A 23,763-nucleotide genomic window follows, 5' to 3' on the forward strand; every position below is an offset into this window, starting at 1 on the left:
TGTGATTGGCTGCAGCCGTCACTTAGACTGAAACGTCATCCTGGGAAGCTGGACTGGAGGAAGAAGCAGGGAGTTCTCGGTAAGTATGAACTTCTTTTTTTTTTTTACAGGTTGATGTATATTGTGATCGGTAGTCACTGTCCAGGGTGCTGAAACAGTTACTGCCGATCGCTTAACTCTTTCAGCACCCTGGACAGTGACTATTTACTGACGTCGCCTAGCAACGCTCCCATAATTACGGGTGCACACACGAAGTCACCCGTAAATACGGGAGCCCCATTGACTTCCTCAGTCTGGCTGTAGACCTAGAAATACATAGGTCCAGCCAGAATGTAGAAATGTCATGTTAAAAAACCAATACGCTCCGCAGCACACATAACATGTACATGACAGCTGCGGACTTCATTGCGGAATTGAGAATCTCCATTGAAGTCAATGGAGAACTTCCGCAATGAGTCCGCAACCAGTCCGCCACAGGTCCGCAACATCCATTGTATGCTGCGGACACCAAATTCCGCACCGCAGCCTATGCTCCGCAGCGGAATTTTCCTCCTTGTCTAAACGAAGCCTACTAAAAAGAAGTGGAAGGCAATGGAGAAACGGGTCCGCTGCGGAGTGTCCGCAGCAGAATTCCAGAGCAATTCCACCACGTGGGGCTTTGCCCTAAGGCTTCGTTCACACCTGTGCTAGGGCTCCGTTCCGACGTAGCGAAGCCCTGACAGACAAACAAAAAAAATGGTGACGGATCCGGTGCCAATGGTTTCCGTTTGTCTCCGTTGTGCAAGGTTTCAGTTATTTTGACGGAATCAATAGTGTAGTCGACTATGGAATTGATTCTGTCAAAACTGCGGAACCCTTGCACAACTGAGACAAAACGGAAACCGGTGGCACCGGATCCATTACCATTGAAATCAATGGTGATGGAAATGGAAGCCTATGGTTTCCATTTGTGTCAGTCAACGGAGCCCTAGCGCAGATGTGAATGAAGCCTTAGCCCAAGGACAAAAGTGGAATGTTTCTGGAAGAAAACAGCCATGTTTTTCTAATCTCACACAATCCCAACACCACAGCTAGAAGGGACAGAGATAGCACTCACACCTGGGCCTCAGTACCTGAAGGGGCCAAAAGGGACCTCTGCCAGAAAGGGGAAACCACCAGTATCTTCTGCCAATTTGTAATATCTATTTCAGGGAAAGCGGAGTTACTACCAATATATCCACCATTCAAATTCCAACAAGTCTCATTACCCAGTTCTCCTAGAATTGTAGCTATACAAGTGATACAGGTCTCGGAAAAATGGGATGTACTATTAATCTTGAGTATCTGTACTCAGGGAAAACAATGCCTAAAATATGGATAAACAGATGAAGTATCAGTGCATCTCCAGGCTTTGAGTGAAATCACAGCACATATCCTTATATTGACATCCCTGACAAACTACACTGCTCCAATGTTGAACTTCAAATATGGATTTTTCCTAGCTGCATCTCATTGACACTTCTGATGCTTTCCACAAACAGAGGGGAAAAAAATATTGTGACATTTTTTATTTGTATTTTAATTTTTATGGGTGGCTGATTTGCAAAGATATTCTAATGGAAGAGGCCTAAAGTTGAAGTTGATAAATAGAGTTATCACTTTTTTTTTATTCTGATATGAGGTTTGTTTCTACAATGCAAGGGATAAAAATACGGAGACAGAATACCAATTTATCTTGTACTTAAGCTAATGTTTGCCTGCAAGGAAGAGGAGGCTGATGACAAGGCTATTACAGGTGCAGCTTGTGTGGACTGGACTGTCACTTGGGAGCAGTAGAAGAGTCTTGTTGGTTTGTTAAAGAGGACCTGTCAATCTCTCCTGTTTTAGTAAATACTCCCACTGAAATAACAATTTGTGGTCATCTTTTCTGCACTGTACAATTCCTCTGATATTCCTCCTGGAAATTTATGAATAAATTGGCAACTGGGTGTTACCATTCCCCTTGTGAAATTGGTGTAACCCTATACAGGCAAAACCAATTGGACAGTGTCAGTCTGTGTAGGGACATACCACTAACTAGTTAACACCCAGTTGTCAATTTATTCATAAATTTCTAGGAAGAATAACAGAGGAAAAGCACAACACAGGGTTCGAAGAAGAGATTCTCCAGAATTATTATATTATGAGGACTGCAAGTATTTACTAAAATAGACATGTCAGGGGAGCGGACAGATCATCTTTCATTGCATTCTTTTGGCATTCAAACCTAAAATCTTAATTGTGAAATACTCCTGTACAAGCCTAAACAATAAAACAATAAAGGTATTATTTTGGCCCATGGGAATTAAGGAAACATTCTTTTCATGGTTTCTCGGATACGGACTAAAACAGCAAGTTCTGGGTGATGTTAGCTCAGGTGACATTTAAGTTAATAATAAAAATAATTAAACATGATATAGTACAAATATATCCATTCAATCCAGCATTAACTAATAGATGGCTGAGTACAGAACATTCCCGATTACTGGACAATCATGGTATACAAAACATATCATTAAGGGTAGAAAAACTCTAGGAGGTCATCCTAAAATAAAGTATAACAAGAGGTTTTCCATTTTAAACAAATAATTAATTGTATAATGAAAAGTTGTATGATTTACTAATCTATTTTATGTATTAGTTACTTTCAAGATCTCGATTTGTATTTATTCAATGGTAAACATTAGAGTTAGTTCACATGTTGCCTAAATACGGAATGTGTTGCGGAAAATCCGCAGCAAATACAGTAGCAGCAAAGTGGATGAGATAAAACAAATCCCATCCACACGCTGCGTAAATCCTGTGCGGAAAAAAAGGCGGTGCAGAATTTTATTCTGCAGAATCTCAATTGTATTTGTGTAATCGCTGCTTATTTGTTGAGGGATTTCCCTATTGAATTCAATGGGGAGGTAAATCCCACAACAAATAGCAGTTGTATTTTTTGCGCAGAGTTTGCAATGATTCCGCCCAAAAAAACGCAACTCAGAATAAAAATAAATAAATCTCATACTTACCCAGGAGTCTGTGTACCTCCCTCTAGCGTGGCCTCCTGGGATGACATTTCACCCCTTGTGACTGCTGCAGCCAATTACAGGCTGTATCGGCGGTCAAATGGGATGAAAAATCATCCCAGGAGGCCGGCCTAGAAGACGTCAAAGGGCAGCCTATTGGGATGACGCTTCATCCCATGTGACCGCTGCAGCGGTTTCCTGGGATGAGACGTCACCCCAGGAGGCCAGTATGCTAGCTGGCCGGCTAAGTGCTGCAGTTTTCCGCAGTGGATATTGCGGGCAAAAAACGGCACCCGTTTGGTGTGCTTTTTCGCCTGGAATTTCCTGCGGCGCACAGGGCGGATACGCTGCGTGCTATTACGCAGCGTATCCGTCCCGTGTGAACACAGCCTTATTGTTTACCTCCAAGGACTAAAAATCTGTCCTGGTCAGGAAATGATCACAGGTGTATGGCTCGTTACAGTACAGCTATCAGGCTGTGTTCACACGTTGCAGTCAATTTACATTCTTAGCCGCGATTTTGCAACAATTGTAGGAAAAAGAATGCACTTTGACGGCGACGTGTCAGCTGGACATAACCAGTACCAATTTTCATCATTTGGAAGTAAACACACAATAAAGGGTTATTATTCCTTTCAAGACCACAACTAGTGTTTGTACGTCATAGGGTGGTTGTATGGAGCGGGCTCACGCGCTGTGCTCCATATGCTGCTGGTGTCAGCTGTATATTATAGCTGACACCCTGCTCTAACTGCTGGGATTAGGGATCTGATCCCAGCTGTTTAACCACTTAGTGCGGTCGCTATTGACCACTGCATCTATCTAAGCTGTTGAAAGAGGGGGACTGGCAACCTGGGGCCTAACATAGGCTCCTAGGTCTGCCAGCTGTGTGTTCCTAGTAAGCCCTGCAAAAAAAAAAAAATTTATTAAAAAAGTTAAAAAAAAAGCCTTTTCCAAATTTCCACCAAAAGTAATGTAAAAACCAAAAATTTAATTGGTATCAATTACAGCGCTCACCAAGCGGATCAAAGGGTAACTAAATGTTCAACAAACTTCTGACATGTCATAGTGACAGGTCAGAAGTTTTGATTGGTGGGGGTCCGAGCACGGAGACCCCACTAATCACTAAAACGAAGCAACAGAAGTGCTCACTTGTTCCCTCAGCCGCTTTGTCTCTGTTCGGCTTTTTCTGGAAAGCCGATGTATCGGAGTATGGGCTCATAGACTTTCTATTGAGCCCGTACTCCGATACATTGATTTCCAGAAAAAGCCGAACAGAAACTAAGCGGCTCAGCGCTCACAGGAGCACTTCTGCCGCTTTGTTCTAGAGATTGGTGGGAGTCTCTGTGCTCGGACCCCACCAATCAAAACTTCTGAGATGTCACTATGACATGTCAGAAGTTTGTTGAACATTTAGTTACCCTTTGATCAGCTTGGTGAGCGCTGTAAAAGAATAAAATAAAAAACGCCAAAATGCTTTTTGGTCACCTTGTCTCCCACAAAAAAATTGAAAAAAATATGATCAAGAAATTGAATGTACCCCCAAATGGTACCAATAGAAACTACAGCTCAACCCACAAAAAAACAAGCCCTCACACAGCTCAATCGACTAAAACATAAAAAAGTTCTGGGTCTCAGAAAACATAAAAAAAGTTCTGGGTCTCAGAATATGGCGACACAAAACCAATTTGTTCTATTAACTATATAAGTTTGGTACCGCCGTAATCGTATTGACCCACAGAATAAAGTTAACATGTCATTTTTACCGCGGGGTGAACACCGTAAAAACAACACTCCCAAAAATGGAGAAAATGCTGTTTTTTTCCATTTTACCCCACAACATAATTTTTCTATGTTTTTCATTATATTATATGGTACATTAAAAAGTCCTCATACGCCTATATTGACAGAAAAGTAAAAAAAAGTTATGGCTCCTAGAAGGCAAAGAAGGAAAAATAAAAATTAAAAAAATGCCTTGGTCATTAAAGGGTTAAAGCAATGATTTGGAAAACGGAGACTAGCTGATACATCAATTATTATAATATCATCTCTTAGTTCTGGGAAGAGAACACAAGTGCCAGACTATCAGAATTTCTGGATTACTGGATGCCCGATAAGGAATTTTACTATATGAATATAATTGATGTAGACACACACAAGCTGAAGCCTCATTATTGCTTGTATTCCTGCCACAGAACAAGAACTGCAACAAACGTGACAATTCAGGTGGACTCATTTGCATACTCATGAAGTTTCCGCACAGCACCTTGCCCCCTTTAAATACTCAGAGCATGGTCACATGATGTAACAAATGCTAATCTTGCAGGAACAGCACAGATTCCAGGGTAAAAGATCAATCACTCACAAAAGAAAAGGAAAGGGGGAAATAAATCAGACAGCTTTTAAGGTGTTTCTGGAAAGGAATGCAGTTTTCCTGCCAAGATTGTGTATTAAAAGTATGTTTAGTTCATATGCAGAAAAGGGAAAACATTGCCGTGTTATTGTGGAGTACAGTAGACTAAAAAGCTGCATTCCAAATTACATAAAAAAACAGTATCAGTTATTTTGTTTTATTTATTTATTATTGAAAATAGGACTTCGTAGAGGGGGCTTTCTTAAGTTTAGAAAAAAAAAGGATCTTTTTTTCTCCCCCTAGAAACAGTGCTGCTCTTGTCAATGGGCTGTGTCTGGTATTGCAGCTCTGCCACATTCACATGACTACGGATGAGCTGCAATACCAGACACCGCTCATGGCTAAAGTGGCGCTAATTCCGATTGCCATTTGACAGCAGTGGACTTATAACTATGAGTCCGCTGTATTCTTTGCTAGATGCTATTGGCCAAATCGAATTTGTTTTGTGCCCTTTGGGCTACTAGTAACGGGGACAGATCCGCTGAGCTATGCTGCTCTTAAACAGGGATGCATAGTATGGCGAAAGATCTCCTCACATATGGACAACAAGTATTTTTCCATGTGGGCAGATTTCCATGGTCTCAACAGATAATTCTTACCGTCATGATAACTGCCATGTAAACGTTATTAGTTGATCATAATTCTGTAATCACGGTCACGCGTTTTACATTCTGTAGCACCATGGATGATAACTCACTGTAAGGCCCATTGAACATACTAGCAGTAGATTTTTAGAGAACAACCAAGTGCGTCCGAAGTGATTTGCAGACATTTCTACATGTCCTATGTCATTTTACCAGCTAATGCAATGATGAGAACAGTGATGCCTCAAGTCCGCGGGGACAATACGACTATTCATGTGCCTAGATGTACTGGCGAACAGCAATCTGTTCCTAGATATAATATTTCAGTATTAGCTGCCATAGGATCCTTAAGAAGTTTAATTTACAGGAGCTCACTCCAAATCCTTCAACCATTAGTCATACCATTGCCTATGGCAGTGCGTGGGTTAAATCAACAAGTTGTGCAAATTCTTGGATTGAGTGTGCTAGTTATTACACGATGTTGCCCATTTACTGGCTTAACTTCATCTCTATCAATATTTCTAAGAGCCTGGTCTCCGGCTGACAGGACAATGCTTTATCTTCTCGCTTCCACATCAAAACAAAATAGAGTCGCGGCAAACTGTAGACGGCCTTTGGTGCACCGTCCGAGTAATACTGCTTACCAAGCAAATCCTGACCCATTTACTCAAACCACATGCAATGCGATGTTCTCAGAAGGACATTAACAAACATCTCATAATCTCCGTGTCAAGCAAATCCACATAAATAAATGTTAGCAAAGAATTCAATTGTGCCGTCGAGCAGAAGTGATTTTCTCGACTGTTAAAGTCTCTCAAATACGCAAAACCTCACAGATGTGTTAATTCACCTTTATATTTTATGAGATACTACAATGTGCTCCTTTACAAGTGATGTATCCGTCCTGCCACTTAACCATCTGTCAAACAGCAGGCACTTGGGCATGCATTATTCGTCCTTCAGAATGGGATCGCTTTGATACTAATTTGTTCTAACAAATGGATTGACAATACTGGTAAGGGTGTTTTGTTTCTTCAAAATATCAGGACCACGTACACATCCACCGAGAATACAGCCAGCACCGTATCACTAATTCAGCACTGCCTAGTTTTCCAAATAACATTGTGATATTTTCCAAAGGCCTTTTCTTCTCTTATTAAGCTTTAATTATGAAGCCACAGTCCCACATTCACCATGGTAACCTTGCCTTAAGAGAAACACAATTATTCACCATCTTGTTCATAAAATATTCTTGACATGTGAACATAATGCAGTCATGAAAACATGGTTATTGGAATTAAGATTTACGTCGCAAACCTTTCGCTCTGGATTATGAGATTTATTTGTTTGTGATTTTTGTGATTTTTTTTCATGGGCTTCAATTTGGCTTTTCTAGCCAAATTATAGCCAAATAGGTTATGTCTACTTGGTCAGATGCCTAAAAAGCTATTTTTAGACTTCTTAGAAATGAGATGCTAATTTATATGAAATGGTAGGAATATCCAGGTCATCACTTTACTAGGAAACAGTGACATTACCAGGTCACCAACCAATAAAAGAATCCCTCCATTGTTTTAGTTGTAAATAAAGAGGACCCATCCTGTCATGTCTGTTTTAGTAAATACAATATTTGCATTCCCCATAAAATAGCAATTCTGGAGCATCTTTTCTTATAGCTCTACATTGTGTGGTTCCTCTGTTATTCCTCCTGAAAATGTCTGAATAATTTGACAACTGTGCTACTATTGTGTTGCTACACAATCTGAAACTACCCAATTATTGTTAACAGTGTCAGCCTGTGTAGGGACAGGGCCTATTGACAATGGGTAATGCCACGCCCTGTTGACAATTTATTCCTACATTTCTAGGAGAAAAAGTAGAGGAATGACACGATGCAGATTTCTTAAGGCTCTTTTTCATGAGCCATTAATTGGGCGAACAAGCGCACTTCCTAACACTCGTTCCTGATCATTGGCCCGTGTAACACAATCAGCTAGTTTTTCAGATCAAATCTTTTATGCGATGAAATGATCGTTTGTTGGAAGCAACTCTCTCCTCCTCTCATGATCATTGCTCCATATAAATGAAGCATACAGAGCGCCGATCAACATGTAATTATCGTCAATCAGTGCTTGTTCCCGGCCAGGGAATCTGGTCGTGTAATAGGACCTTTAGAAAAGACGCTACAGAATTGTTATTTGTGGGGAATTCAAGTATTTACTAATGCAGACATGTCAGGTCCTTTTGTTTTTGTTTTTTTAAATAGTTCAATTTGCCATGTCAACATTTGATGTAATGAAAAGTGCAAGTCAAGAGTACAGAATCAAAGGGTAAATAAACTCCACCTTAAAGGGAAGGTGTCATGATTTTTTTTTATTATACTGCTTGTAAACAAAAAAAATTATTTATTTGTGTTGTCACTTTCCACTTTTTAATGTATTCATACTTTTACTTCTCTATGGGGGCTGCCATTTTTTCTTTCATCTCTGTATGTGTCGATTAACGACATATACAGAGCTGGAATACGGCACATACAAGCCCATAGAGAATGCGAACGGGAGCCGTTCCATTCTCAGAAGTGTGCACCGTCTGTGTGTGAACTGCGCATGCGCAGTTCCCACACAGGCCAGAACGAAGCTCGTTCGTAGAGCGAAATCCGGCGCCATTTTCATTTGGAACGGAAGCCGTTGTCGGACAGAAAGATGACGACTTCTGGCCATATGTTCAACGAAGCGAAGAAGCAAGGAAGAGGAGCGTAGGCGGCAATAACTTGCTAGACGAGCGGAAGCGGCGGCAGGAGCTGGTAATATATGTTAGTGTATGATGTGTAGAACCTCCTACCACTGTGCAGTCGCTCAGAAAATGGCAGCACACAGTGTAGGAGGTTTGAAGACATTGAAACCCCTCCCTCTCCTGGCACTAGCCAGAAGAAGGGAGGGAGGATTTTGTGGGGACACTAGAGGAGAACTGCTCCCTCTAGTGGCCAGCACATGGAAATGTTATAAATTAGAATCTAATTTATAATATTTCCTGACTTGTGAAAAAATTAAAACAATGTGTAATCACTTATATACTAATTGTTTAACTGAAAAAAATATATAAAAATTCTAGCGACACGTTCCCTTTAAGTATGTATAACATACAATACATTAAATTAAAAAAGGCAAAAAAAAACTTAAATACTTGTAACACAGACATCAAAATATGCCACTGGCAAAAGTCCCAGAGCAAAAGGCACCAACTGAGATCTCGAGTGACTAGAATATCTAAAGTGGCTCCAGTGCATTAAAGAGCAAACCTATCAAACCTATCTCCGTGACACGTACTATGGTGCATTTTACCTTTAATTACATGTTCACGATGGTAGTGAGCAGCACAATGTCCTAAATGTGTTCACAACTGCTAGTCACCAACACCATTGTAACATTTCAATATCCATTACATGCATCTAAAATTTCACAAGTACAATTTTTTTTTCTTATTTTGGGAACTACAAATATCATATTAAAAATCGAAAAAAGTCAAGTGTGCACTGCATAAAAAAAAATCTATAGAACTATAATTGACACTGCATCAGATTCTAGAATGAAAGTACTGTTTTAATAACCTCAACCTAGAACATATCCCGCTCAATGCCTCGAAGGCTTTCAATAAAATAGTCAACCTGTAGAAGCATATTTTCTTGGCTTAAACAACAATGCTAAGAATATAAATGTAGTCCGACTGTAATGACATATTTATAGGGCAATAAAGCTTACACTGCTCCTTCTTGCTTCACTTAAAGGGTTATTGTAAAAGACGCTGGTAGAGAAAATAATTAGATTTTTTTTTTTTAAACTATTACCAGATGAATTACAACACAATGTTAAGCAGATAATATTTACACTACATTGCTGCTGCAGCTCTCCGCACAATATTATTCATTCAGCCTTTTTTACCTACTATTTGCCAACTAGGCATGTTTTGTGATCACAGATGCTACCTCGTTCTACAGAAAACATGCATATACAGACCTTTCTGGGAAACAAAAGCATTAATCAGGCTGACACACATTATGCTTCGCTTTCTATTGCAAGTAAATTATATATTTAAAAAAAAATGAACAACCATTTGAACATCATTTTACTGTTCATATATAGAAATAATCTATACAATAGGTTTAGTAACGTTGCAAATATATTGCATTACTTATCAGCCTGTATTATAGCCTACAACTGCAATCAGATTTTTACTGGATGTTATTGGACGCAGTCCATGGCTTGTTGACAGACACATCCCTAACAGTTAAGCGGAGCTCCTATGTGGTGGGACAATCAGCTTTTTTCAAAATCAGATTACAGCACAGTGCTTGGTATACAGACAACACTTCCCAGAAGTCACCACAGTAAACTCTGCAGATACTGAACAAGCAGGAGCTGCAGGGGATCTGAGCTCATAAAAATAAAATGGGCTGGACCACAGTCTGTAAGGCCATGTTTACATCTGCTTAGTGGCTTCTGTTTGTGTTGCAAGACATTATGCGGTGCCGGAACCATCGCACGATGGATCCTCACTGCACCCGACGGACACCATTGGGTTCCATTGTTTTGATGGGATGAAAAGTCTTGCATGCATAAAAATCTGATGGAAATGCCGACCAAGGTTTTGCACAGGTACTGCAAAGGAAGTGTTAATACAGCCTAAGGCCCTGAGTTTTTTGAGACACGTTTTTTGATGCGGAAACCACGTCGGAAACCGCACCAAAAAACGGCTGAAAATGCCTCCCATTGATTTCAAATGGGAGGCGGAGGCATTTTTACCGCGAGCGGAAAAACCGCCTCGCGGTAAAAAGAAGCGTCATGCCCTATTTTTGGGCATTTACGCCTCTAACATCCCATTGACATCAATGGGAGGCAGAGAAAGCGTATTTCGCAGCGTTTTTTGCCCATAGCACTCAATGGGCGCGAGTGAAAAACGCAGCAAAAATCGTGGCAATCGGTGTGCAGGAAGGTCAAAATCTGCCTCAAAATCCCAAACTGAATTTTGAGGAAGAATTTTCCTCCTGCAAAAAACTCAGTGTGAACAGGGCCTAACACCTATATTAGTAAATGTATTTATTTTTAAAGTTACTTATCTATGTAAATAATTTCTTAATAGAAACTGGAACATAATGCTCAAAAGGCAAGTCTACATTTTAACTAAAAAAATAATATTCAGATTATATAGACTTCTTTTGATCATGAAAAAAACAGTCTACAGTGTATTGGCAAAGTCCGGATTTCAAATGATCAAAAATTAAATATTTACATTTGGCGGCTAAAGTTGAAACTATTGTGACACTTGTAGACATTGAGGCCTCATGCACACGAGCGTGTTTTTGCAGCAGCAATTCACCCGCAAATCTGCGGGTGAATTGTGGACCCATTCATTTCTATGGGCCCATGCACGACCGTGGTTTCAATTGCATTGGCCGGGAGCCCAGACCGCAAAAAGATAGGACATGTCATTAGACGCATTTGCGGTCCGGGCTCATTGAAATCAATGTGTGCACGGTCTGTGCTTTGCGGGCGGCCTGCGAATGACACTCCGCGGTTGTCCGTGCTGCAATCACGGGCCGTGCACGTGGCTACGGTCATGTGCATGGAGGCCTTACACGGAGACCCCTGCTTTTAATAAAAACAATTAACCAACATATTCAAGAACTATTCACAGGACAATCATGACCAAAATAAAAATTATTACTAAGTGAATGAAGAAATTGCAAAAAAAAACTGTTCAGTTCGCTCATAGACACAGATAAAAATCTGTTCCTCTAAGAGACCGCTTCTCCGCATTTGCTGAGTGATGCATTATTCAGTTGAATGATCATTTCTGAGCTGGTGATGCTATATTCAGCAGAATAGTCACTTCTGGCTGTTAATATCTGATTCTATAGAAGTAGCAAAACTATATATACACTTGCAGCCCCAGTCATTTAGGACAGAACTGATTTAACATGGACAAAAAGGATATAATACATTTAATCTAGTGCTAGTCGCTCTCAAATAGTAGAATAGTAACGAGGAGACAATATTGCTTATGCTATTTCTTAAATCTGCATAACTGAGACATTTCTACATAATAATTATACACAATTGCACATAGCTTTTTATTTATTAATTAATCCATCATTTCAAAGAACAGAATCTAATCATTATAAATACAACCATGTCCATATAACCTTTAAGGGTGTATGAACGTCACAGAGGGGCATCCCCTGCTCAGGAGCCCTCATGAGCCAGATTGGAGAGCAGCCAACAAACAGCGCTTCTCACTCTGGCAGACACGAGCCGTCCAGGTATTACCTTGGCCATTCATTTTAATGTTCGCATGCAATATTGTATTTCCTCTGAAATTAGCATCCAACTGCAAAATGAGGAATTTTCCGCTGTATCTCATATACATTAAAGCGTATCTAACTTATCAGGTGACTTTTCAGAAGACGCTGTCATATGTGTGTATATGATGAATAACACCTTTTTTGGTCAATATAGATCTTGTATTCTGCATTATTTAGCAGTTTCCCCCTCTGCAGGCTCTTGAATTCTGAATTTGTCTATAGCAGTTACGCTCCGCCCACTAGCTCAGAATGCCTTCTATGCACTGCACACATAGAAGAGGGGAATCCAGCTCTCCTATCTATGTATTGCACATATATATATATATATATATATATATATATATATATATATATATATATATATATATATATAACTGCAGCAGCATGGAGGAGATTATACAGTGGCAATGAGCAGTATAACTGAGAATCCAGCACTGGGGTGCGACCGTAACACTTACTAGGAAGCTGCAGCATGTCCGTGTGTGCTTCTCAAAGAATTGTATCGGCATCATGTCTGTGTCTCTTTCTCTGCACGCTCCCGCCAACTGCTACCCCTTCCCTCTCCATAGACGTCTATGGGCAGCGTGTCTGTGTCTCTACCTCCTCCTTCCCCCACATCTCTCAACATAGACTTCTACTGGCAGTCAGTCAAGAGACACACCTCCACTTCAAGTAGTCCATCTCCTCTACTCTGTAACTAGGGACGGATTTTGCTTGACAATAGAGGGTGGACAGCAGATTATAGGAAGGGGGACACCTAGTGGCAGTAACTTTACCCAAAATTTGCATGGATATAACAACTACATTTTAACAGTAAGTAAATGACAAAGTTGATTTATATTAGATATACGATTAGATTACCAAAAGTTGTTTGAAAAATTTGTGTCCAATTAAGGCTAGAGATACATCTAGACTATCAATCGTTCACTACAAAAAAAAAAATAGAAGTGCATTGAGTAGCCTGAAAATCTTAAAAAGTGCTCCACTCAAGCTTTTTGTTTGTGATTTTTGTTTTTATAGATCACTACCCGCTGGGTTTTAAGAGTGATTTTAAAAAGTAGGAGCTAGATTTTTCCTCCTTAACTCCTTTAGTAAGTAAAAAAAAAAAACATAGATCTACCATTTCATTGTAAATCGTCTGTACTTTCAGCCGATACAAAAGAAAACAATTGCCTCCATTTTATATGAAGTAGATGCAATCATGGTGACCGATAAAAAAAATAAAAATCATATCAGGTAATACCTTGTTAGTAGAACACATATAAGATACAAGTATAGAACTTTGCAATGCTTCAGAATTCAATATTTACCCAGTTCTGCCTTTTCTTTGAAGACATCCTTGAAGTTGAGACCGCTATTTAGTGTGGATTGTCTGTTTTTCAAAATACATTCTTTTTGGCCATTTTTTCCTAGTTCTTTTAGCTTTAGGGGTAAAGCTCGCAGTCCACACTTCCATTTGGAATAATCCGATTGTGCCCATTTTGTTAAATCTTCAAGTTTGACAATTACTTTTTCTGAAACTGCAATTACTTCATCCTGTAACATGATAAACACAAAAGGTGAAACTGACAATTTCATACAAGGTTAGCATATAACTATGTACAATATATTTTATATATATCGGTTACTAGAAAAGCAATATGAATTCCATTATAGCTTTCACAAGAGACATTTTCTTAAAACTTGGGAATGGTAAAATCAGCCCAGTTAGTCAGCGAGATTTGCCATTTATGAGTACGGGAAGGCTAAGTGACAACCCATGTGGGGCACAGTAATGGTTACTATTAGAAGTTGTCACTTTAGCAGAATTTAATAGAATTTTTAACACCTCGACCTAATATACGATAGCAAAATGTAATTAACAAACAAACATGAGCAACAATGCTGTGCACATATTAAACATCGCACCATCAGACAATATACAACGTCAGCCTTCCAGAAGTAACAATCAGCAGAGGCAGACAGACGTCTTTGCATTTATGGATGAAGGCTTGTAGTGTGCAATATATTGTTGAACAGTCTCAGCTTGACCTGGAAAGGTGATGTTAGAAAATAAAATCTTTTTCTCTTATGTCTGAACAAAGAACGCAAACACAATCGGAAAAGATTCATTGTCACTCTGTTAGTTGCTCAAGCTAGATGGAAAACCCAGGGGATCAAGGATTTGCACATAGACATCCTTCCACGTAGAGTTTTTCTTCATTGAGATAATTATCACACATAGAAAATCAGAGAAATAATCATAGTCAAATATAATAATGAAAATGACTGATCTAGCTGCCAAAGTTGCAAGATTTATGGACAAACGAATGGACACGTGCATCCATCTGCCCATCTGGGACATACAGTAGATGATAAAATGCAGGAGACCACATGTCATAAGGAAGAGATTTTGGTAGATTTTTTTTCATATCATTTATGATAAATATCTCTGAAACGAATGACTATTTTAAAACAAGGACAAGCTATTCTAGGTCAGTGTAAATCCAATTTTGTATGGCAAGATTATGTCACAAGACATGAATAAATGTATCAAAACAGCTACAACTAACAAGTGAAGGACACATCACTTGGCTTGGAAAGCTCCTTTTGATATATAGGATTCAAATAAAGTGTCTTAGGTGACAAACAAGTATGGCCACATAAAGACAGCCATAATATGACTCAATGTGAGGGCCAAGAACAGGAGCAGATCCAATATCAACAGGTTTTCCAAACCTTTAGGTTAGTCCTTATGGGGTCCGATCCCATCTGAATGCAGCCTAATAGGCACAGCAAAGTCTCCAAAAACAGGACCTAAGAATCCCAACACTATATCCCGTAACAATATGAATCAGATTTTGAGAATATTCACATACAGAACTGAATTAAATATTAGGATTTGGCTGGGCAAGCTCCCGATGGTCAAATATGGTGGGTCCAGTACTTCTAGCAATTCTGTCTTCGAGTTACTAGAGCACCGGAATTCGAGTACTAACTGTGATTTTACTGTGTTAAATAGTTAATAATGTAAATTGCATTCAGAATTTTCATTTACTTCAATAATGAGAAAAAGTCTCACAACTTGAATTACGCAAAAGTGACACTAGACAGAGGTAGTCATGTAGCCGTTATTACCACGTATAGTCCTATATCACATTGTTCATTTGTTCTCCACTAGTAAATAATCAGAACTACTTTGTGATGGCGGACATAGAGCTAACCCTACAAACCCCCATTTTCCCACCATTCTATGGGGGTTTTTCTTCACGTGAATGCTCGGGACAAGACAAGGCATAAAGACCTTTGCTTTATTGCTAGGTTCACTTCCTACCATTTATTCTAAATACAATATTTAGCAATAAGACCACACACAATAAATGGATACCTCCCTGTGAGCACATTAATTATCCAACATTACAATCTGCTGCGAAAGAAATGCAATAAAAACTAAGTGAAATAGACGGAATTGAAGAAATGATGATGCTGAATAAAAAAAATGCATCCATGAAAAAACACAAATTCCGCAGTGTAACAGTTCAGCTATTTCACATCACCAGCAGAGAAGGGCTGCTCAGTGAATGAAGACTTTTAGGTCCATTTAGAAGCAAATGTAACTTGTCACGCTGAGATGACTAATGATTTGCTGATCTTTACAGAAATGAAGTAAGTTAATAAAAATTCTTGAAACTCTGACTCATCTAAGCGCAGGCTCTTGTTTAGAATGTGTTTTGCTGGGTTTAGTACACAAAATATTGATTTAAGTCTTTTACTGAAAAAAAAACCACCCAAATAAAACAAACCATGAAATAATTGTTCAAAAACCATCTTCGTTGGTTGATGCAAATGTTCTAGTCACCCAACACACACACTGAGGATATAAAGTGAATGGAGTTTATTTTTCTATTCCAGATGTATAAATATAGGACACTGGCACATTTTCTGAAGAAGAACCGCCAACTGGAAGCTCTCACAGAAGCTAAATAAATAACTTCTTAAAATAGTTCTGTTGGTGGCTCTGTATTTTTGGGAATTGAAGGATGTTCCTGTAGTAGATTACATAAAGTAAACCGTGTGCCAAAAGTCTCTGCGTGAAAACAATTTTGATTTCTTCCTTTCACAGACTTACGTGAATGGATAAATTAGTACACCGGTCAGTGGTTGGACTAGTGGAAAAGCCTCCTAAGCCTTAGTTAAGAGTCATTTTCACTGAAAATGTGAGATAAAAATTCTATTCTTCCATTTGTTAGTTATATCTGCATTTAGGAAAGCTGTATGTGCCTGCCATTACAGGTCCCACAGGGGTTGTTATGTGGCTTTTCCAGGCTTCTGAATGACAAATCTGTTCCTCGCCATACTGTCTAATGACTAGGCAGATTCAGCATTCAGAAATGCGGGAAAACTGGGTTAAATACTCTATAGGCGACGCAATAATGGCCATCACTATGGAAAAAAATAACAAATAAATGGATAAAAAGTTTGAAATGTAACAGTTCGGGATAACTGGCAATTTCTTATTTTAGGTGGAAACATGCTTTACGATATGGGATAAATTGGGGGTGGTAGGGTAAGGCCACACGGTGCGGTCACGGTGCGTTTATGTTGCGTTTTTAAACAGCAGCAAGTCATTTTTCAATAGAAGTCAATGGTGACATTTTTGTTATGGACAGACTGCTGCCACGGTGGCTCAGTGAGTAGCACTGTTGCCTTGCAGCGCTGGGGTCCTGGGTTCAAATTCAACCAAGGACAACATATGTTCTCCCCGTGTTTGCGTGGGTTTCCTCCGGATACTCCGGTTTCCTCCCACACCCCAAAAACATACCAATAGGGAATTTAGATTGTGAGCCCCAATGGGGACAGTAAAAAGAAGAGGACCTTTGTACAGCACTGCGTAATATGTTGGCGCTATATAAGTAACTGAAATAAATAAATAATTATATTACAGTGTGTTCTTTGTGCAGTTAACTGCATCTTCACAATGTCCGACCTCATGCAGTTAATGACCGCGCTGCCAATGTTGTTGCTGAACTGCTTGCGTTTTTGCGAACAGTTCTGCAATGCAATGTAATGAACTATATACAGGCAGCACCTCACAAACTTCAACACGGGTGAAAACTATGTCCATCAATTATTTCCTTTAAAAACGCAACAGAACTGCAGCATTACAGAGACAAAAAAAGCATGCAGTTGACCGCATTCGGTTTTCAAACGCAACAAAACTGCGTCAACGACGCACCGTGTGGCCTTACCCGTAGAGTTAAAAGGATTGTCCCATCAGAAAAGCCTTTCTTCATATGTCAGAGCAGAGAAGATCAGATATTCACCAGGGTGAACGGCTTTATTCTAGGAATGTGTAAATGTAAACTTAAACAGCCTAAATCAAGCATATACATAAAGAGCAGTCAAATCTAGAGTATATAAACATGGCAGCTAAACTCCATTACATTCAATGGAGCGGCACACTTCACAAATTTCAACACTTCTATTTGATGAGTGAGCTCCAAGCTTTTAAAAAAGAAGATTTACATACATTACAAACACAATCTACAGGTTTTACTTGGCCATTGCCGGTATTCATTTCTGCGACACAAGAACTAGTAGAAGTAGTGCAGTCCTGCTGATTTGGACATTTTAGATTACAACTTTCAAGATAGCAGTGCAATGTTGGAAAAAAAGTCATTTTGAAAAGAGATTGTAGAAGTACGCGGATAACTGTATTCCACCCAACTCTCAAAAGGTAAGAGTGTTTGTGTCAAAATCAGAGCTAAAATCAAAATCGTTCTGCTGTGAGTTCTATAAAAAATAAATTGAATTTATAGCATTTAGAGGAAATGTCTATTTAGATTTCCTGCCACCTGTTGTAATTCGAGCAGAGCTCAAAAACTAATCACCACAATTGGTAGTTGACCTTTCATTTGAATTTGACGTTCATGAATGCAGATAACTAGTGTGAAATCTCAATCACTGAAATTGGCACTAACTTTTCAAACAACTTATGCGAATCTGATAGTGTACCTGATATATAGCAACTTTGTAATTTACTTAGGCTGTGTTCACATCACTGTCGCTTTCAGTCTGAGGTTTCCATCGGGTTAAACCCTCAGCGGAGAGGCAAACGGAAACCTCAGCATATCAATGGTGAGGGAAACGGAAGCTTAGGTTTCCATTTGCCTTTCCATTGAGGGGTTAACCCAATGGAAACCTCCGATGGAAGCCCTCAATGGAAGGGCCACGGTGAAGCGAACAGGCCCTAACTGTTAAAATGTAGTTATCTTATCCATGAAAATTCTGTGTGAAGTTACTGCCACTAGGTGTGTCTCTTCCTGTAATCCACCGTCCACCCAGTTATCACGCAAAATCCGTCCCTAGTTACAGCAGAGAGGAGACGGACTACAGGAAGTGGGGGGGTGTCTATTCACTGCTTGCTTATACAGGTCTATGAGGAGGGGAGGGGGAAGTAGAGAAAGACACAGACAAATTGACCGAATAAGTCTATGGGGCGCGTGCACACACACACACACACACACACACGTCCTTCTCAAAGAATTAGAATATCATCAACAAGTTAATTTATTTCAGGAGTTTAATACAATTTGTGAATGTCATATTATATAGATTCATTATACACAGTGATCTATTTCCAGCATTTTTTCTTTTAATGTTGATGATTATGGTTACGTTAATGAGAACCAAAAATTTAGTATCTCAGAAAATTTGAATATTAAATAAGCAATTTCAAAAATTAATTTTAAAACCGAAATGTTGGCCAACTGAAAAGTATGTTCAGTATATGCACTCAATGCGTGGCATGGAGGCAATTAGCCTGTGGCACTGCTGAGGTGTTATGGAAGCCCAGATTGCTTTGATAGTGGCCTTCAGCTCATCTGCATTGTTGGGTCTGGGGTCTCATCTTCCTCTTGACAATACCCTATAGATTCTCCATGGGTATTAGGTCAGGCGAGTTTGCTGGCCAATCAAGCGCACTGATACTGTGGTTATTAAACCAGGTATTGGTACTTTTGGCAGTGTGGGCAGGTGCCAAGTCCTGCTGGAAAATGAAATCAGCATCTCCATAAAGCTTGTCAGCAGAGGGAATCAGGAAGTGCTTTAAAATGTCCTGGTAGACGGCTGCATTGACTCTGGACTTGATATAACACAGTGGACCAACACCAGCAGATGACATGGCTCCCCAAACCATCACTGACTGCGGAAACTTCACACTGGACCGCAAGCAACTTGGATTGATGCATCTCCACTCTTCCTAATGACTCGGGGACCGTGATTTCAAAATTAAATGCTAAATTTACTTTCATCTGAAAACAGGACTTTGGACCATTGAGCAACAGACCGGTCCTTTTCTCCTTAGCCCAGGTAAGACGCTTCTGATGTTGTCTCAAGGAATGCGACAGTTATAGTCCATGTCCTGGATACGTCGGTGTGTGGTGGCTCTTGAAGCACTGACTCAAGCCGCAGTCCACTCCTTGTGTATTTCCCTCAGATTCTTGAAAGGCCTTTTCTTGACAATCCTTTCAATGCTGCGGTTATCCCTGTTGCTTGTGCACCTTTTTCTACCACACTTTTTCCTTCCTCTCAACTTTCCATTAATATGCTTGGATACAGCACCGTGTGAACAGCCAGCTTCTTTAGCAAGGTCCATTTGTGGCTTACCCTCCTTGTAGAGGTTGTCAATGACTATCTTCTGGACAACTGTCAAGCCAGCAGTCTTCCCCATGATTGTGTAGCCTACTGAACCAGACTGTTGGAACATTTAAAGGCTTAGGAAACCTTTGCTGGTGCTTTGTGTTGATTAGCTGATTAGAGTGTCACACCATGAGTCTACAATCTTGAACTTTTACCCAATCTTCAAATTTTCTTGGAAACTAAATTTTGGGTTTTCATTAACTGTTAGCCATAATCATCAACATTAAAAGAAAAGAATGCTGGAAATATATCACTCTGTGTGTCATGAATCTATATAATATATGCGTTTCCATTTTGAATTGAATTACTGAAGTTAAGTTTTTGACGATATTCTAATTCATTGAGGACTAGTATATATATATATATATATATATATATATATATATATATATATATATACATACACGTACACACACACACACACACACACACACACACAGTTGATAGAGATACACTATATGGACAAAATTACTGGGACACCTACAGGAGCTTTTATGACATCCCATTTTAAATCCATAGGCATTAATATGGAGTCGGTCCCCTTTTTGCAGCTAAAACAGCTTTTGCAGCGTGTCTGTGGGAATTTTGCCTATTCATCCAGAGCATTTGTGAGATCAGACACTGATGTTGGACGAGAGGGCCTGGCTTCCGATCCCCATTCTAGTTCATCCAATGGTGTTCGATAGGTTTAAGGTCAGGGCTTAATGTGGGCCAGTCAAATACTTCCAGATCAAACTCATCCAACCATGCTTTGTGTACTTGGGCAAAGTCATGCTGAAACATAAAAGGGCCTTCCCAAAACTTTTCCCACAAAGTCGGAGGCATGCAATTGTCCAAAATGTCTTAGTATGCTGAATCATTAAGATTTCCCTTCATTGGAACAAAGTTGCCTAGGCCGACCCCTGAAAAACAACCCATAGCATTATCTCTCCTCCACCAAACTTTGCAGTTAGCACAATGCAGTCAGGCAGGTAATGTTCTCCTGGGATTTGCCAAACACAGACTTTATCAGACTGCCACATAGAGAAGCGGGATTTGTCACTCCACAGAACACGTTTCCACTGCTCCAGAGTCTAGTGGCGGCATGCTTTATTCCACTCCATCTAAGGCCCCATGCACACGACCGCAAAAAAAACCACGTAATTTTGGACCATAATACGGACTGCAATTACAGACCCGTTCGGTTCTATTGGGCGCAGACACCTTTCCGTATCCCTACGGATAGGTGTCAGTGCCGTAGAACCGTGCCGGGAATTATGGAGCATGTCCTACTTTTTGTATCTTACGGGCTGTGCTCCCATACTTAGTATGGGAGAACGGCGCGAAAACGCGGGCACGGCCGTGTGCATGAGGCCTGATGCTTGGCATTGTGCTTGGTGATGTATGGCTTGCATGCCGCTGTTCGGCCATAGAAACCTATTCCACAAAGCTCACGCCACACATTTTGAGACAATCCCTTTAATGGTCTCACAATACTCACTCCCAGGTATTCAACATTTAGTGTCACCATTCTATAACACCACATAGTATCTGAAATAAGACATAAGATTGACACTAGGTAAAACAGAAAATTATCATTTCTGATATTGTTTGTACTTGTTTTTGTTGGTTAAATTTGGTTGGGGAATGAACTCTTGATTGCACCAATAACTTTGTAGGAACTACCTGAATTTGACAACAAACATTGGACCTCTGCACAAGTCGGATTCTTTCTTCATTATTGCGTGTTTGTTACACAGGCAGTTCTGTCAGTGCTTTTGTCTTTGTAGAGGTTCTGAACTTTTTTTTTCTTCAAAAGCTAATACAATATATTATTTAAAAAAAATAATAAAACACTAAAAATTAGGGGGGCTCATTAAAGAGTCCCTACAATATTATATAAAGATCAATGGCATAAAGTGTCATGTATAATAATTATTTATTACCACGTCTATTCACAATATATTGGGCGCCGTGGACTGAATACTGATGCTTAGATGGCAAAATTAACCTAGTAACTTAGTATTTATTTTTTAATCAAATCTCTCCCTATCTTTCAATGATTAGAATACGCTAAATATGCATTTTAAAAGGGAAACGCCTTACTTGAATTTGACAAAATAATTGTAGACTTCAGAAGCAAGTTTTTTTTATAGCCAGCAATAAAAATGTTCACAGCCATCAATAGAAAACAACCCAAAAATGTAAGTTTCTAGATGGATTGGTTGCTTGGCTCATGTCAATATTGCTCAATGATGAGTTTCACTGACATTTAAGAAAGATCACTGAGGTGAAACTTATACAACAACGTTGTCATTGGTATGGTAGGCATCCTTATATTTGATAAGTAATCTTTTTACGTGAAGCTATTGTTATCAGGGCTTGCAGCACTGGAGCCAACAACTGAAACCTTGTTATAATAATTATAATGTTTTTAAATCTGATTCTTTTCAAGTACTTGGTAAACAATTCAAGAGTATACGGTTGCTGAACTTGCTAAATCATCATGTAATTGTTTAGCAGAATAGCTAAGGCTGGGGCCAAAGCTAGACCTTTTTTTGTTGTGAGCGATAAATTGCTGTCCATAGGAGTGCATTGGGTATAATATCTCTTCAAAATCACTCCAGTCAAGAGATTTGCTAGCGATTTTTTTTAAATCGCTACATGCTGGGATTTTAGAGATACTCACTTGTCTGGAGCGACTTTGAAGAGATTTTTAAGCTACTCATTGCATTCCTAGATCACATCAATATCAATATGACGTTTCATCTCAGGAGACCGCAGCAGCCTGCGAACGAAGAAAACGGAATGCAACTGGAACAAAATAATTACCATTGAAATCAAACGGTAATTCTAACGGAAGCGTTGCTTTCCATTTTAGCTTTCGATCATCCCTTCCTCTGACACAAGAGAGCTAAACGAAAAATAACGGTAGTGTGAACTTAGCCTTAGTGGACGTTATGTCTAGGGCATCACCCAACCACCACCCAAACAAACTATGCAACACAAGATGGATGCTAATGGATACTCTTCATATGGAATACATGCCCTGTAATTCGCAATATAGTCTACTGGTTATGATAGGAAGTGAAAGGTGAAGCAACCATAGACAACCATTACAGCTTTCTAAGATGTTGCCAAATTTGCAAAGCAGCACAGTGAGTAATCATGGAGTCTCTCCTCCTGACTGTCTTGTGCTTTGTCAGGTTTTCTCTATTCTGAAGAGATGTGCGCAGACGCTCAAGCAGAAAAACACAGGTGGCTATAAAATTTAGCTCTCGCACTGCCTAAGAACCAGTTCAACAAGGAACTGGTGAGGTAGCAGATGGAGGAAGTTGATCTACCTTCCAGTAATAGATTGCACCTTTCGGTTATTCTAGTTTATGCTATGGGTTACGCTGAAGGGGGTAGTAAAGAAAAAACAACTAGTGTTTAATATTTAACACAACTTTAATATCCTATACAGTACGATATAGTTCGACTTCTGCTACTGGAATAGCTCTGTTAAAGGGACCTGTCACTAGGTCATATAAGTTGAATTGGTTAACTGACCTGAATAGCTCTCTCTCCCTGATTCTAGCTCTGTTTTTCTTTTTAGCCTGGACCCCCCATTCCAGAGATATTGCCCACTGTTGTGTTGGCTCTCTATATGCGGTTTAGCCAACAGGGTGGAGCTAGCTTCCCTGCCTCTGATACTGACCAATCAGCGTGAGGCAACTT

The 23,763-nt window shown here is 39.6% G+C and overlaps 1 protein-coding gene across 2 annotated transcripts in view; it reads right to left on the minus strand.

Annotated features, from left to right (window-relative positions):
* Positions 1 to 23,763, minus strand: part of ARID5B (AT-rich interaction domain 5B) — a 261,942-nt gene that overhangs the window by 198,279 nt on the left and 39,900 nt on the right. For both annotated transcript variants that reach the window (XM_075841143.1, XM_075841142.1), the window contains exon 3: positions 13,695 to 13,920. In XM_075841143.1, coding sequence (XP_075697258.1) covers positions 13,695 to 13,920 — 226 coding nt within the window. The remainder of the gene's footprint in view (positions 1 to 13,694; positions 13,921 to 23,763) is intronic.

This window comes from Rhinoderma darwinii, chromosome 11 (assembly GCF_050947455.1).
Source record: "Rhinoderma darwinii isolate aRhiDar2 chromosome 11, aRhiDar2.hap1, whole genome shotgun sequence".
Lineage (NCBI taxonomy): Eukaryota > Metazoa > Chordata > Amphibia > Anura > Rhinodermatidae > Rhinoderma > Rhinoderma darwinii.